The sequence below is a fragment of the Narcine bancroftii genome, chromosome 3, assembly GCF_036971445.1.
Source record: "Narcine bancroftii isolate sNarBan1 chromosome 3, sNarBan1.hap1, whole genome shotgun sequence".
Lineage (NCBI taxonomy): Eukaryota > Metazoa > Chordata > Chondrichthyes > Torpediniformes > Narcinidae > Narcine > Narcine bancroftii.
Window position 1 is genome coordinate 37,449,728 of NC_091471.1, and position 15,882 is coordinate 37,465,609.

General features: G+C 38.8%; 1 protein-coding gene and 1 non-coding gene across 6 annotated transcripts in view; both read right to left on the reverse strand.

Annotated features, from left to right (window-relative positions):
• smad2 (SMAD family member 2) overlaps positions 1 to 15,882 on the reverse strand; it is a 170,316-nt gene that overhangs the window by 68,951 nt on the left and 85,483 nt on the right. For 4 of the 5 annotated variants that reach the window (XM_069923837.1, XM_069923836.1, XM_069923833.1 and 1 more), the window contains exon 2: positions 12,347 to 12,436. The exons of the other annotated variant lie outside the window; for it this stretch is intronic. In XM_069923837.1, coding sequence (XP_069779938.1) covers positions 12,347 to 12,436 — 90 coding nt within the window. The remainder of the gene's footprint in view (positions 1 to 12,346; positions 12,437 to 15,882) is intronic. 5 annotated transcript variants of the gene reach the window in all.
• Positions 14,050 to 14,152, reverse strand: LOC138759688 (U6 spliceosomal RNA). Its single transcript, XR_011355030.1, has one exon. It is a non-coding gene; the product is annotated as a U6 spliceosomal RNA (small nuclear RNA).

Genomic DNA, 15,882 nt, shown 5'->3' on the forward strand with positions numbered 1-15,882 from the left:
AGAAGGTGGCGGCTGTCCAACACTTCCCCAAACCCTGCACCCTGAAAGGCCTGCAGGAGTTCGTGGGGTTGGTGAAGTTTTACCATCAGTGCATCCTGGGGGCGCTCTCACCATGCACCCATTGTTCGAGCTCATGGCCACCAAAGAAAAAACCGTGGCTTGGCCGAAACAGGCAGACAACATGTTCGTAGCAACAAAGGATGCTCTGGCCAGCGCAACGCTGCTGGTACATCCACGACCAGAGGCACACACAGCACTCTCCGTGGATGCCTCAGCTACAGCAGTGGTGGGGGTCCTATAACAGTAGTTTGACAATGTCGCCCGCTGGCCTTTTTCAGCAAACAGCTGCACCCATCGGATCTTAAATACAGTGCCTTTGACCGGGAGCTCAGTGGTGCTGTATCTGGCCATCCGCCATTTTCACACCTTTCTGGAGGGCAGGCTGTTCACAGTTTTCATTTATCACAAGCCCACCAAGGCACTGGCGATGGCCAAGGACCCGTGGTCCGCCAGACAACAGTGTCACATCTCTTACATGTCGGAGTTCACTACCGACATCTGGCACGGGACCGGCAAGGACAATGTGGTGGCGGACGCACTCTCACACCGAGCCATCAACACTCTCGCCCCTGGCCTGGACTACGCTCAATTGGCACAGGCCCAGAGAAACGATGTGGAGATACAAGCCCTGCGGACCGCCATCTCTGGCCTCGAACTCAAAGATGTCCAAGTGCCCATCTGCTGCTCTGTGACGTTTTGACAGGTACGCTGCATCGGTAATCCCACCGCACTGGAGAGCAAGAGTCTTCAGCATGATCCACAATCTCGCTCAGCCAGTTGTGAAGACGACTGTGCAGATGGTCGCCGAGCGGTTCGTATGGCATGGACTAAAAAATGAGGTGGCGGAGCTGGCCAGGAACTGCACCAGATGCCAGACCTCCAAAGTCCACACGAAGGCCCCCATCCAACACTTTGACTCGGCGGCTCGCAGATTCTAGCACATCCACGTCGATGTCGTCGAACCCTTGCTGGTATCCAGGCAGGTGCGTTACCTTCTCACGGTGCTGGACCACGCCACAAGATGGCCCGAGGCTATCAAAATCAAGGAGGCCTCTGCAGAGACATGCGCCAGGGCTCTGGTCAGCCAGTGGATCGCCCGATTCGGAGCCTCGGCATACATCATCAGCGATAGGAGCACACAGTTCATGTCCACCCTGTGGACACAGATGGTGAAACTCCTGGGGGTCAAGCTCCACTACACCATGGCATACCACCTGCAGTCCAACAGGCTGGTGGAGAGGTTCCACAGGCATCGCTCATGGCCAGACTCACCGGCCCTGACTGGATGGACAAATTACCCTGGGTCCCCCTCAGGATCAGGATGGCACCCAAGGAGGACATGCAAGCCTTCTTGGCAGAGATGATATACGGCGCACCGCTCTCCCTGCCTGGTGAGTTCTTTGGCTCTGAACCCGATACCGCGACCACAGATGCAAACTTGCTGGCGGACCTCCGCAGGAGACTAGCCTCTCTGGCTCCCCCACCTCCATCCCGCCACGGCACCCAGCCAGTCCACCTCCCCAAGGAACTCTACTCTGCCCAATTAGTTTTCGTGCAGAGGGCACCGCAGGGGGCACCACTGCAGCACCCATACGAAGGACCGTACAAGGTCTTGAACCAGTCAAGCACAATCTTCACCCTGGACGTTGGGGGGAGGGAGGAATTGTTTACGATGGACCATCTGGACTTAGCCAGTGCAGACGGCCAGGCCCAAGCGAAGGGACCGCCCGCCCAAGTGGCAGGATGTGTAGCCGGTTCTGGGGGGGGGGTTGTGTGGCAGCGCACTCGCTCAGGGCGAACCGCCCCTGCTCGTAACACCACGTGTTGAGGCAGCCCTGGGAAGATGGACCGTCGGTAGTTTCTTCCTCAGTCAAACCTCCCGCGCAGCCCGGACAGCGTGGTGACATCATCACACACGTAGTGACCGAATTAACGTTGCCCTTAAAGGGGCACGCGCCAGATTAAAATAAAACAGTCGTTAACGACCCTCAACGTGGTGGCTGTGCTTCTTACACTGCTCACATAGTCACACCCTTTCATAATTTTTATACACTTCTATCGGTCTTCCCTCAGCATCAAATGTTCCAATCTAACCAAATGATGTTCATGTATAATATGCACATTTATTAGTGTCAAAAATAGTAGCTAATTGGGCATACTGTACTTGTTTGTTGAATACCATTTGGATGGAGCACAAAAAAGATTTATTATGATAGCCTTAGCTGTTGCAAAAAAATGTATTATGTCAACCTGGAAATTAGAAGATAGCCTGAGAATACAGCAATGGTACATAGAAATGAATAAATGTATTCCATTGGAAAAAATAACATAATTTAAGAAATAACATCACAGTATTCGAACAAATTTGGGAACCGTACATGGAACACAACAGAGAAGTCCTACCGTGGACCTCCACCGTCTAAAATGACAGAAGGAGAAGAAGATGAAATGAATTGACCCAGTATGTAAAAGTAGATGACACAAATTTCTTGTTTATTTTCATAGTGTGATGACATTGTTTAATGGGTTTAATGTATCATATATGTTGAACGCTGAGTGAGTGGGAAGGGGGGGTTGAAGGAGGGAGGGAAGGGGGGGAAATGGGAGAAAATGACACTGTATATTCAAGAGGGAAATGTTTGTGTGTATTTTGGTCAGTATGGTTCAGTGTGAAAAATAATTTTTTTTTACAAAAAGAGACACTCATTTAGCTTGAACGAGCTCTTGGCATAACCATCCCTTTGCACATATCAAATCTCTTGCCACCCTTCTCCAAATCACCTCCCGCACTGTCACCCACCATGAATGGGCTTTGAGCATCCTATTCTACCAGCTCTCATGTTTTGCAGATTACTTTCTTTCACCTTCACCCCAAACCCTTCTTGACATCAGTGATCAGTGAAGACAGCCATTTTCAGTCTGCGTTTTAATGTTCTGTGTTTCGTTCCAAATAAATTGAAGTTGATATCTCAATCTTTTTACTGCAAACATTGCAGCAAACTGAACTTCATTTCACATCAACAATTTCAGACTAGGATCAATGCTCCCTAAAGCATTTCTAAACCCATCTTTTAATATATTATGTCCATTACTGACACTCATTGCACCTCATCTCTTTTACCATATTATAGATTACACTTGCAACGAAGATGTTGCTTCCTGAACACTTTTTGGGCATGCTTTATGGATTTTGGGTTGCTGATCACAAAAATCACCGTAACAATTTCTTATCATGTACTTTTTTCAAAAATAGATATAAATTATTTTGGTGATTTCCTGTCATACTTTATGACTACTTAAAGCATGCAAAACTATGAAGTGCATCATGCCATTGAAAATTAATTTTCTGCATTCGCACTTGGACTTTGGTGCAGTCAGTGACGAACATGGTGAAAGGTTTCACCAGGACATAGCATCATGGAAAAGTGGTATCAAGGCAATTGGAATCCATTAATGCTGGGTGACTATAGTTGGACACTGACACGATAGGCATCAGGTGTTGATTAAAAATGAAAATCAGCAAAACATTTTTAGGTCAGTTGAACTAATGTGTCAGCATCATTATGCTACAAAACATGTTAAATTCAATAAAAATTAATGTCCCTCCAACTTTCTACGTAATAGAGAAAACCTAAAATTATCTTTGTGTTCAACTTGAAGTTGTCCATCATAATTTCCTTTTTTCGGAAAGCAAACCTTTTGGAAAAAAATTGTTGTCTCGTGTTGTGAATCTTGTGTCATACCTAACTACCATTTCTTAAAAAAATTTACATCTGCAACATATTCCAATTTTTAAACTGTTAATTGCCTCACTTCAGATTCAGATTCTGCCTGTTCTTGTTAAAATGTTTATGTTCATTAATGACCAAAATAGTAGGGAACTGAGCACACAGCCCTTCTTTGTAAAATACCATCAAAAGACCAGCTGCAAAGCTAACTTTGTTTGTAATTAAAACTGCTTATAGAGATTTCATAATCAGGATGAAATTTATTTTCAGTAATGTAGAATTATTTTCACAGGCATTGCCAAGTTTTGTGCTGTACACAAAAGGCTGGCCAAAATGTAACTAGTCATAGAACCTTGCTTGACACATTAACACATCGCTACGCCAACCAATCTGTGCCAACTCTGAAATAGCTATCCAATCAACCCACTTTCCAAGGCCTCTCTCTTTAAACATTTCAAGTACACATCCAAATAATACTTTGAAAGATATTTTAGAACCCCCAATTACATGGAGGGCCACACTTCAAAGGAGAATGCAAAACAAAATAAAAATTATTAAAGCAGATTATTTATTTAAACTTTTTATAACTTTGATCATTTTTCTTTGCTCCTTCTCCTACTTAAACTCCAGGAAGTTTTAAAAAAATCTAGCTTCTCCACTCTTTGAAACTGAACTCCAGCACTTCTGACAATTTTCTATCAATCTCTTCATCTGACAGAATAACAATATCCAATTCATTATTCCAGCTGGGGTCCAACAAGTGATGCCTGGAAAATTAACTCGGCCTCCTTTACATTCTGCTTCTGTTTACTGTATCAAATTGCAAAACACTGCAATGTAAAGATATCCTGCAGAAAACTAACTTTGTGCCTTTGCCAGTTTCCTTGAAAAAAAATTGATTGCATGCTTATTTTTTTTTAAGAATACATATTAGTTCCTTTGAAGAACCTGAAAGTTGTGATCAGTAAGGGATGAACTGATTATTAGTTCTAGTGAACAATCACAAATACAAGATCAACTCTGACTCAATTCATTCTAAAATGGCCAACCTACAATGCTGTGTCTGTGCCTGCTTGGAATTATTTGGGACATCTTTCAAGAATTATAGAATAAAGAGCAGCAGCTAATTAATTTAAACGAGAACCAATTTTTCAAAAAACAAATTCACTAATACAAATTATTGGGTGTAAGAATTTGTGCCACTGTAACTGTGCAGGAGAATACAAACATGAATATTCAAGATAATCAGGGAAACCATTAGGTGGCCATCTTTTGCATTAACATGTCATTAAAGATGTATGCAATACACAAATAAAGAGGAGAAACTCATCAGGTCACAGCATCCATAGGAAGTAAAAGGTAACCAACATTTCAAGCCGCTTTGTCAGAAATAAGGAAAAACAGATTGATGTCTGAATAAAAAGGGTGAGGGGGAAGGAGGAGAGGAGTACAGGCTTACAGGTACAGTTGCTGTAGATCATCAGGTTGGATGTCAATTCATAGGACCATAAAAATAGCAGAGAGGATCACTGGGGTCACCCTCCCTATCGATGGAATTTACTGGGATCTTTGATTAGAAGGCTTGCAAAATCATGGAGGACCCCTACCATCCATGCAGCATTTTCCAGCTACTGCCGTTGGGAAAAATATACAGAAGCATCAGAGACAAAACCACCAGGGTGAGGAACAGTTTCTTCCCATGGGCTGAATGACTGCTGAATCAACTCTCTGGGATTATTATTTATTATCGCAATTTATTTTAATACATGTTTATATGTACTGTGTGTAGGTATCATTTGTCTGTATGTCTATTCTGACTGAATGTGTGTTTTGCACTGTGGCTCGGAAAATTAATGTTATCATGTTTGGCACAACCAGTTACATCTGGTTATTACACAAAGTGCTGGAGAAGCTCAGCAGTCCACGCAGCATCTATACGAAGGATAACATGTTTCGGGTCAGAGTCCTTCATTAAGGTATGAGCAGGAGGCAGGTGCCTGAACAATCTGGTTCGGAAAACTTTTAGGTTTTCTGTTTCCATAAATGTAATATTGTATGTCAAATTAATTTAGAACTTTTCACAGCTAGAGGGAAGGAATTGCATACTTGCACGTTTTCAATCTCAGCCATTGCAGAATTTTAATCACTTTTTAGTCTCTTCCAGATTAAAGATTTTCACCCAAAACATTCACCATCTATTGCCTTCCATGGAAGTTGCTTGACCCGTTGAATTTCTCAAGCATTTTGCATTGCTCTCAGGGCTTTATTAGGATGTTAAAAAAATGCACTGTTCGTGTATTCTGAAATATTTGTGATTATGCCAAAAGTGTTCAAACTCCAATATTTACTTTAAAGTGCTGGAGATCTTCAGTAGATAATGCAGCGTGACCTGCTGAAGTTCTCCAACATGTATTGGATCACAATCAGTGTCTGAAGGCTTTCCTGTTTAACAGCAGCATTTACAGTAGTTTGAGCTTTCCTTTAACTTCAATAAAATCTCCATTCTTTAAAAAGTAATTTAAAACACAGTTTATTCCCACCTCCACTTCCACCAATGCACCCCAGAGAAACTAGATTGGTTAGCAGAATACACATACTGAAAAGCAATTACAATGTAAGCTCTGTATTTTTTATTAGTGATTTGAAGAAAAACAGAAATTTTCATGATAGACCCTCAGGAACTTTTTTCAATTCATTAAAACTGAAAAATTCAAGCCATAGTAAATACAGAGTTTATACACAGCAGTAGTTAGTCTTATATCTACTTCTATCAACCTCACCAATTCAGAATTTACTTCACCCCTTCATTTCAAACACTTTATTTTACAGACGTCTTTTTAGATTACTGTCCAACTCAATTCTTTCGATTCATCCTTCATTTCGCCATCAAATCTTCACAGTGTTACCACCCTTATTCAATTTACTTAATTGTTATTCATGTTGGCACTTGCAATTCTGAGAAAATAAGCCCATTTTCTTGGTTTTTTATAAAATCTCCATTTAAGACAAGTTCAGGACAGACAAACTACAAGAACCACCTTTCTTTCCCAACAACAATGTTATTATCCCATAAATTAAGGAGCCCACCTTCCCACCCAGCCACAAAATGAGCTCATGGAAAAAAAAACTAGTTAATTGTAAATTTCCTACTCACTGCTGCATGTACTGTGTGAAACTACAGTCAATAGTATCTTCTCTAGTCTGCCGAGTTGAAGTGAATTAATACCACCTTGTGTCACAAGTTCCCTGGCCCAATCAGCTGATCTGAACTTTTAAAATCCAACTGCCTGAGTCGCTTGACTCCAAATTGCCAGGTGCAGCCTTCAGATAAAAGCCCTGTTGAAGTCTGCTACAGTCTTGCTACTTTATTTCAAGTCTTAGCCATATAGAACAAAATAGACTCTTCAGTCCAACCCACGCTGGCCAATTTAGCTTTCTGGCCCATTTCTCTGCATTTGGGCCACATCTTCCAAGTTCTGTCCAAATGACTTCAAAGTCAAAATCATATTACTTTGAAACTTTCTCTCGTAACACCTTGCAGTTATGAATTATCCAGAGCAGGAAATATTGCCCCTCTTAAATCCCATCCATCTCACCTTGAATCTGTGCCTTCTTATTTGAGAAAGATCTAACCCAGGAAAAAGACCAAACATTCACTTTATCTATACTCATTGTGATTTTGTATACCTCAACAAGTTCACACCTCAGCCTCCTACACTCCAAACAAAAGCCCAGCCTAGGCCTATAATTCAAGCCTGGCATATCCTGATGAATCTCTGGTGCACCCTTTCCAATTTAATGACACCTTTCATGTAGCAGAGCAACCAAGACTACACAGAATACTCCAAGTGTGGCTCACCAACAGCTTGTACATCTATATCAACGATGTCCCAACTTTTGTACTCAGATGATCCCATATCAATGTCCACTCAATAAATCTGGCACTATGGGACAATACATACTTCTCAGGATATATTTGAGGAAATTATGGTATTCACAGGTCCACAATTGGTATTGCCAAAGACCAAGTATAGGATGAATTTACAGACATTGCAAAGATACAGAAGGCAAATTTGACCAATGTGGATTAGAAAAATAAATTGAGACAAATAGATTTGACAGACATTCAAAAAGTTAGGATGTTTTATTGAATATATTCAAGGCAGATATTGTCAGGAGCCCAGGATTATGAAGTACAGGCATGAAAGTAGAGAAGAGGCCATGAATACAAATAGTGGGTTTGCACTCTACTTGTCCCTTTTTGCTTAGATTCTTGTGTAGGCAAGGAAAAGAAGACCAATGTTGATTAGGCATTGAAAGGGCAAGTAAATGAAAAGATTTAACTCAAGCAAAATGTAATCAAATTTTGATAGAAAGTAAATAGCATGAACAATCAAAAGCCTTGATTGGGAAATGATTTATGTAGAGTGCACATCAGCCTATGAAGGAAAGGTAACAATTACTACTCTCTGAATGATCAAAGATGTAGTTAATACAAGAAAGATGAAGAAGCCCCATTGCAAGGTTCATAATAGAAAACCAGAATGAATAAGTATATATCTCTTCAAAACAGAAAGACAATTGAAAGAACTGAAAATACTGCACCATTTAAGAAAAAGATTGAATTATAACTGACCAACATTAAATCTGTTGGACAAAACAGGCAACTCGAAGACAATTTAAAGGCCATTGTGCAAAGAAACCAAAGAACTTGATCAGCAGATAGATATAATGCTTTTAAGGAGGGAGCTCATAAGGGGTAGAATGATAAAAAGTCCCATTTGCCTGCAAACATTAAATCTTTGCAAATCCATGATTTTTTTCTCTCCCAGCTAAATTATCTGTTTGTTTTCTCTCAGTTCTTTATTATCAAATCTTAACACTTCCACCCAGACCTTCTAAATGAACCCTGCAACTAAACACAAAAAGCACTCCAGTCCCTGCCATATGAATTACATTACCAAGGATATTTACATTAGAAGGTCCTCTTTTTAAAAAAGGAGCTGGCTCTATTCCTCAAGGACATTTTCCAAGATACAGCTAAGAATATGATATTCATAAGACTATTACAATATGACTAAGACTAAATAATAGTGTTATAGAATTATGTTATTAGCAATCTTTAAATTATTAATATATTGTTTTTAGTAAAGAGACTTTGTGGGTTGAATACAGGTACACACACTAGGACATTTACACACAGAGACATTGAGTCTGCTATGGATAACGGAAGCAGAGCAGTAAAACCTAGAGTGATTGTCTATTGAAATAGTGAAGACAATGAATGTTTGCTCAAAGAGACAGTTTGACTGATAATTCAGAGAAGTGAGCAATTCTCCACTGAAACCTGGAACAATGAAGTTTACTTAGAAAGCACCTGTGTACAGACACAGCCATTCTGCTTGTTGGTTTGAGCAGACAGCCCAAAAGCATTTTCTTGTAAACATTTGGAAGAGAGGAACTTCAAACACAACCCAGCAGCAGTGTCATGTCATGAGATTACAACAGCAGGAAGGCATCTTTAATATTGGACCAGTTTAATCTGAAGTCAGAAATGCAGTAGCCTTCAGTGAAAGAGGTACTGTTCTCCTTGTCATGGGATGCAGACAGAATCAGTGGTTTTGAAGATATAGAGCCACATTACTATCTCTATCAAAAGAGGGCAGTTCTACTGTATACATTTTTAAATGTTCACTTCATGTAACCTTGCCTGGGTTTGTGATCTCATCGTGTAAAATACAAGTTCCGTAGCCTCCATCCAAGAGAGGATTTGTGGAAAATTATTTGTAAGAAACAATTCTCTGAAAACAACTCTACAGAAATTTGTGTGTTTGAGAACTTTTGAACAACAGTTCAAAGACCGAGTTTCAACACAAAATATTTCTAAGACTGAACTTTAAAATAATCTCTTCAGAATTATGCCTGAACTGTAACGGTTTTGGACCTGCCACACACACATACATTTGCACATAGTGGGGTTATGTTAGAGTTAACCAATAAGTGTTATGTTATTAACAGTTAATAATAAAAATTATTGCCTTTTTATGAAAATACCATTGTCTTGGTAAATTTCTATTGGTACTGGTCTATGTCATAACCATATAACCGTTTACAGCACGGAAACAGGCCAGTTAAATGGTTGGAAAAAAAGGTGGTGCACAATCAGCTGAATTTTTGAGTGCAATATTATTTCTATTTTGCTTTTAACAAATTGACTGAAAGTTGAGTTGGCAGGAAGGTGCATATCATTAAGCCAGTACCTGCCAGATACTAAACTGTCTGAATAAATATGTACAGTAAAGCATTCCACAGTAATTATCACATGACTAAATAATAACTGCAGCCACAATTGTTAAATGTTTTCAAAAATAACAATAAAGATTGGGTGACTTGGAATAAATATTCAGTGTGACACTGAGCCTCTTGTTGCTGGTCACTAATTCTTTCTGCATCCCACTGTGAGCAATTGCATTTTTCCATGCTCCAGAAGTAGCATTGCATTTTTTAGACCGCCATGTTAAAGTGTCAAGTCAGAGCCAAACACCACAGAAACTGCCCTTCAACCCAATTCAATCCATGGTGCCAATCTAATAAATTCTATTTGCCTGCATTAGCCATGAGTACTTCCACTTTTAGGCTCATGGGGGCGGGGGGAAGAGTTCATATATCCCTCTCAATATTATAAACATTAATAAGGTCTTCCCACAGCCTACTATGAGAATCAATTCAGCCTGTCCAATCACTCATTATAACTAAAGCCCTCCATCAATGCAACATCCCAGTGATTCTCTTCTGCACACTCTCTACCAAATCCTATGTTGTTTGACAACTAGAAGATGCAAAACACTCCACGTGCAATCTAACTAAGGTTTTGTACAGCTGCAACATTACCCACCCCCTACTCTTGTAATCAATACCCTGGCATGCTAAATTCCTTCTTCACAACCAGTCACCATTTCAGGGAAATGTGAACTTGTACCCCAAGGTATCAAACACTCAAAGGTCCTAATTATTTAATGTACATGCCCTGCCAGAATTTGACATCCCAAAATGCTTTCCCCACATGTGGCACAAAATTCCGTCTACCCTCTCTCCACCCAACTTTTCAGTCCTTGAAAGGACCTATTCTTTCCAGAGCTAACCTCTTGTTTCTAATATATTTGAAAAAGATTTTGGGATTCTTGGAAAAGAATTGGGTCTCTTCCAAACCTTCAATTTAAATCTATGACCTCTAGTCTTAGATTCCACTACCATGGGGAAAAGTTTCTCACAATCAACCCTATTTGGCCTAAAAAGTTTGGAAACCACTGTTCTAAAACAAGAGTTTATAAAAATTTGCATGGTGGAATGTAGTGTTGAAAGGAATAAATAACATGCAAGCAATATTAGTGCGGCACTGGAAATTAAATCAGAGACACGCATAAGCATTCATTTCAAAATAACTATGAATTGTAGGATCAATTATAGTCATTAAAATAACTAAAGAGCACATCCCAAAAAGATAATTCTTCAGGAGGATCTCTCTCTGTAATTTATTGACAAAATTATGCTCAGCAGACAATACAAGAAAATGTTCTTGGTTCTTCCGGTGACCTACAGAAATTTAAAGATGAACCAGATCTTTGCTACCCAAGATGCTTTTGTAAAGGAAACTAACAGATTAAACTGGGTTTATAGAATGGTTGATTAGCCTAACAACAATGAACTGAGGCTTTACAGCTTCAAACTCCAAACCACTCAGGGTTATAATAAAGTGAGCATTCATCTCTAATTGGCTAATTGCCAATTAGCAATCCTTATTCCCGCATGCCCAAGACTATGGGTATGATTTATTTTCTCAATGCCATGAATAAACAATTAAGTCACGCAGGCCAACTACAGATTGGTTCAATTTTAGAATTTTATCAAGGTGCAACAATTTTGAACCAGTGTCAAAATTTATTAGATTGTTTCATGGTGTGCAGAAAGAATGAAATGTTGAATTGTGAATCCCAAAAGGGGTAGGTGCACCTTAAAATGGGATCAACTATCAAAATATTACAAGAAAAAGCTAAATAACAGATTATACTCTCAATACCAGAGTCCTCAATTGTGTCAGACTTACCCAATCACAAAACAAAAAAAAAATTTGTCCATAATAATCATATCCCGTTAAATAATTAGAAATACCAAGTCAAAACATTGTTTGAAATGTTAATTTGATGTCAACATAAAGTTATACAGAAGTTGCCAGCAAGCTTAATCCTTTACAGAAAAACTGTTACACATTGTTCACATATAGACTACAAGATTTTCCCAAAGAGTTAAAAATAAAAATCATAGATGTATACGAGGCATATATGCATCTGCAAAGAAAAGGTTTACTATCCAAAAATAAACCCACTTTACAGATGTCCATGGACCTCCACATTTAAAGCAATGCTTATTTGGCATAATTTTTGATCCACCAAAAGACACTATGAGCAAATTCAAGCACTGACAATTCTCAAATGACCGACACCAGTTAATCCCAACATCCCACTATGTGAAAGAAGAGCTTTTAGTGACTGTATATTCACCTGGTTTGCTCAGGAAAGCTGTAAAGGCCTGTTGTATCCCACTGATCTACTGTACCAGGTGTACTCAGTCCCCAAATTTCAGAGCATGTGCTGTGCATAAAATTAGAAAAAAAAATGGGTAAACATGGGGCATGGTGTAGTGAAAAGCTGATGGAGGATAATACATGTAGACAAACATAAAAATAAATCTCTAAATTAATAAATGTTAAGGTTTCACTCAAACAACGTTATTTGAAAAAAAAATGATATTTGTTCAACTTACCATGGCAGTTTATTGTAGTGGCTGTTTATCATAATTCATGCTAGGAATAAGAGACATTTTCCACCAAATCTACTTCAAAATAACGTTCTTTATGTAAACAATACGCACTTCATTAAATCCCTTAAAATATTGAGGTCTTAACCCAAAATGGGCATTAAATGATGAAAATAGTTTGAAATACCGTAACTTTAAAATGAGAAATAACTGAAGTTCATCACATTTTTATCTTTAAGTTCAAGTTGTTCATGTGCATACGTTTCTTCCCCCCTGTTTGCATTTGGCAATTTTTCTTTGAATACTTTAGGAATTCTACTTGGACATCAATACTGGCTTTTACACTAGAAGTTAGTAATGCCAAATAAATATTTCTGCTAAATGATCTGGAATAATACTATTCAATATTCTAATATTTTCACTCACATGATATTTGCTAGCCCTTGAAGGATTTTGCTTTCAACTTTTCTCCATCTCCAACTCAGATCCTAAAGAACTTGATTGAATTGGCAAACAAGATATTTTCATTTCCTTGCTCACTTGAGCGTGCAAGACTGAATCAACATGTAATTGACTTTACAATATAATAAAGGGCAAGAAGAAAGGCAGTTCAAGTAAATATTTCCTCCCTTTTATTGAGAATCTTTCTACAATTAAGTTCAACTATTTTTCAAAAGGTTTTGCCTTCTGTTCTTTCTTTCCTACAATCTATTCACTTCCTTTCTTCATGTTGACTGCCATTTCCTAGCCACAAAATATTTTACTTTCTCCCAACTTTTCCCATTGTGATGGCCTTTTCTAGAAAATTGTTTAGTGCTGTTTAAGAGAAAAAACCTAATTACAGACATTTAATTCATACATTTGGTCTAGAACTTTCAAAAGATATCAAAAGGCTTTGGCAGGTGAGCAAAGTCATGAACATCTTTTTCAAAGCATTTTTCCATAATACAATTTATTTACCTAGCTGCTTGCTTATGGGCAGAACATCAGAGCTCAATGACATCTTCAAGATCCTCAAAAACACCAATGAAATCTCAAAATAAAAATTGCCAATAAGAGCAATAGCTTAAAATATTAAAAGTGGAAGATCCAATTTGAACCAGTCAGCAAACCCACCAAAAATCTCTCCCTCTCTTCTTCAGAAGATGCTGACAATTTTAAATATCCTGATAATTTCTGTCTGCTCGCGTGGAACGTTAATGTACAAAAGAAATAACACAATTTTTTGATGCAAATAACAATGCGCAATGTACTGAAAATGCTCCAAGGGGCATAACAGGAAGAATGAAAGTTGGTTATAAATTGCTATGAATTGAACTACTGATTTTAAACCACTGAAAGAATTATTTGAATAAGTTCTCTAATTAGATACACTCAGCTCATTTCTGTATAGACATGATTCTGCATTTCATTTCTATTTATTTATTTATTTATTTATTTATTTTTTTAAAATATGGAACGCTTCACGAATTTGCATGTCATCCTTGCGCAGGGGCCATGCTAATCTTCTCTGTATAATTCTGCATTTCAAATGTATATCCAATTGCCATGCAGATGTTGGAACTGTTGTTTGTGATATAAATAAATGACTTGGATGTAAAAAAAAGATGCTGGGTTCATTATTATCTAGTTCATTGATATAGATGACAAACGATAATGAGGTAACTGGATTAACAAGTTTGCAGATGTGACAAAGATTGGAGATGATGTGGATAGTGAGGAGGCTTTCAAAGCTTGCAGAGAGATCTGAACCAGCTGGCAAAACTGGATGCAAATTGGCAGATGGAATTAAGGCAGAGAAGTGAAAGGTGTTGCATTTTGGAAGACCAAACCAAGGTAGAACATACACAGTAAGTGGCGGGACACTGAGAAATACAGTAAAATGAAGGGATCTGGCAATGCAGATACATAATTCCCTGAAAGTGGCATCACAGGTAGATAGTGTCAAAGAGCTTTTGGCACATGGCCTTCATAAAATCAAAATATTGACTTTAGGAGTTGGGATGTCACGGTAAAGTTGTACAAGATATTGGTGAGGGCAAATTTGGAGAATTGTTTGCAGTTTTGGTCACTTAACTTCAGAAAATTGAAAGAGTGTAGAGAAAATTTACAAGGATGTTGCCAGGACTTGAGTAACTGAGGGGGGAAAGTTAATCAGACTAGGACATGATTCCTTAAAACACAGAAGAATGGGTATAGATGGAGTAAATGCAAGTAGGCTTTTTCCACTGAAGTTAGGCGAGACAGAAACTAAAAAACGTGGGTTAAGGGCAAAAGGTGAGAAGTTTTGGGGGATATTTAGGGGAATTTGTTCAGAGAGTAATGGGAATATTGAGATAGCTGCCAGCTGAAGTGGTGAACGTTGGCTCAATTTTAACACTTAAAAAAAATTAGACAAGTACATGGATGCGAAGGGTATGGATGGAATATTGGGGTGCAGGTCAGTGAGATTAGCAGAATAATAGTTCAGCAGAGACTAGAAGGGCTGCAGGGTCTGTCTGTGTTGTAATGCTTTATGGTTCCAGGTGAGTGGGTAAGTAAATTTGCACTACTAACCAATTGGTGGAACTGTAAATGATGGAGAGGTCTATGAAGAATATAGATCAATTACTTTTTGGGACAGAAAAATAGCAGATTAAGCTTAATCTAAACAATTGTAAGCAGTGGCACTTTAAGAGGTCAAATGTAACAGTTAATGGCAGCACTCTTGAAAACTAATATTTTGAGGGACCTGGGGATCATGTCCTTGAAGTAGCCAAGTCAATGGATAGGATGGCAAAAGTTTATAGCAGGGGTGGGCAAGCTTTTTCTAACAACACATTCCACCTTAACTATTCCCTATGCCATGAGTGCTTTGTGATTGGTCAAGAATTGCTTAAGGTGGACTGTGAGTGGGAAGGGAAGGTTAAGAACCACTGCTCTAGACCCAATTGTTACTGAAATATTTTGCTAGAGAAAATTGTCATTAGCCCATTTCCTTTGGAGTTATGAAACCGTGCACATAACAAGTCAATTAGATACGATTAAAACAGTGATTTTCAAACCTTTTTCTTTCTACTTACAAATTACCTGAAGCAATCCCTTACTAAACCAGAACATTCATGGCATAGAGATTACTTAAGGGCTTCATTGGGCAAGACACTGAGTACAAATTATGCTTCAGCACTTGGAATATAGTGTACAATTCTTCTCACCCCATTACAAGAGGAGTGTGGGGGCTTTGGAAAGGATAAAGAAGAGATTTAGTTTTAGTTTAATTTGGGCATATGTTCAACAGACA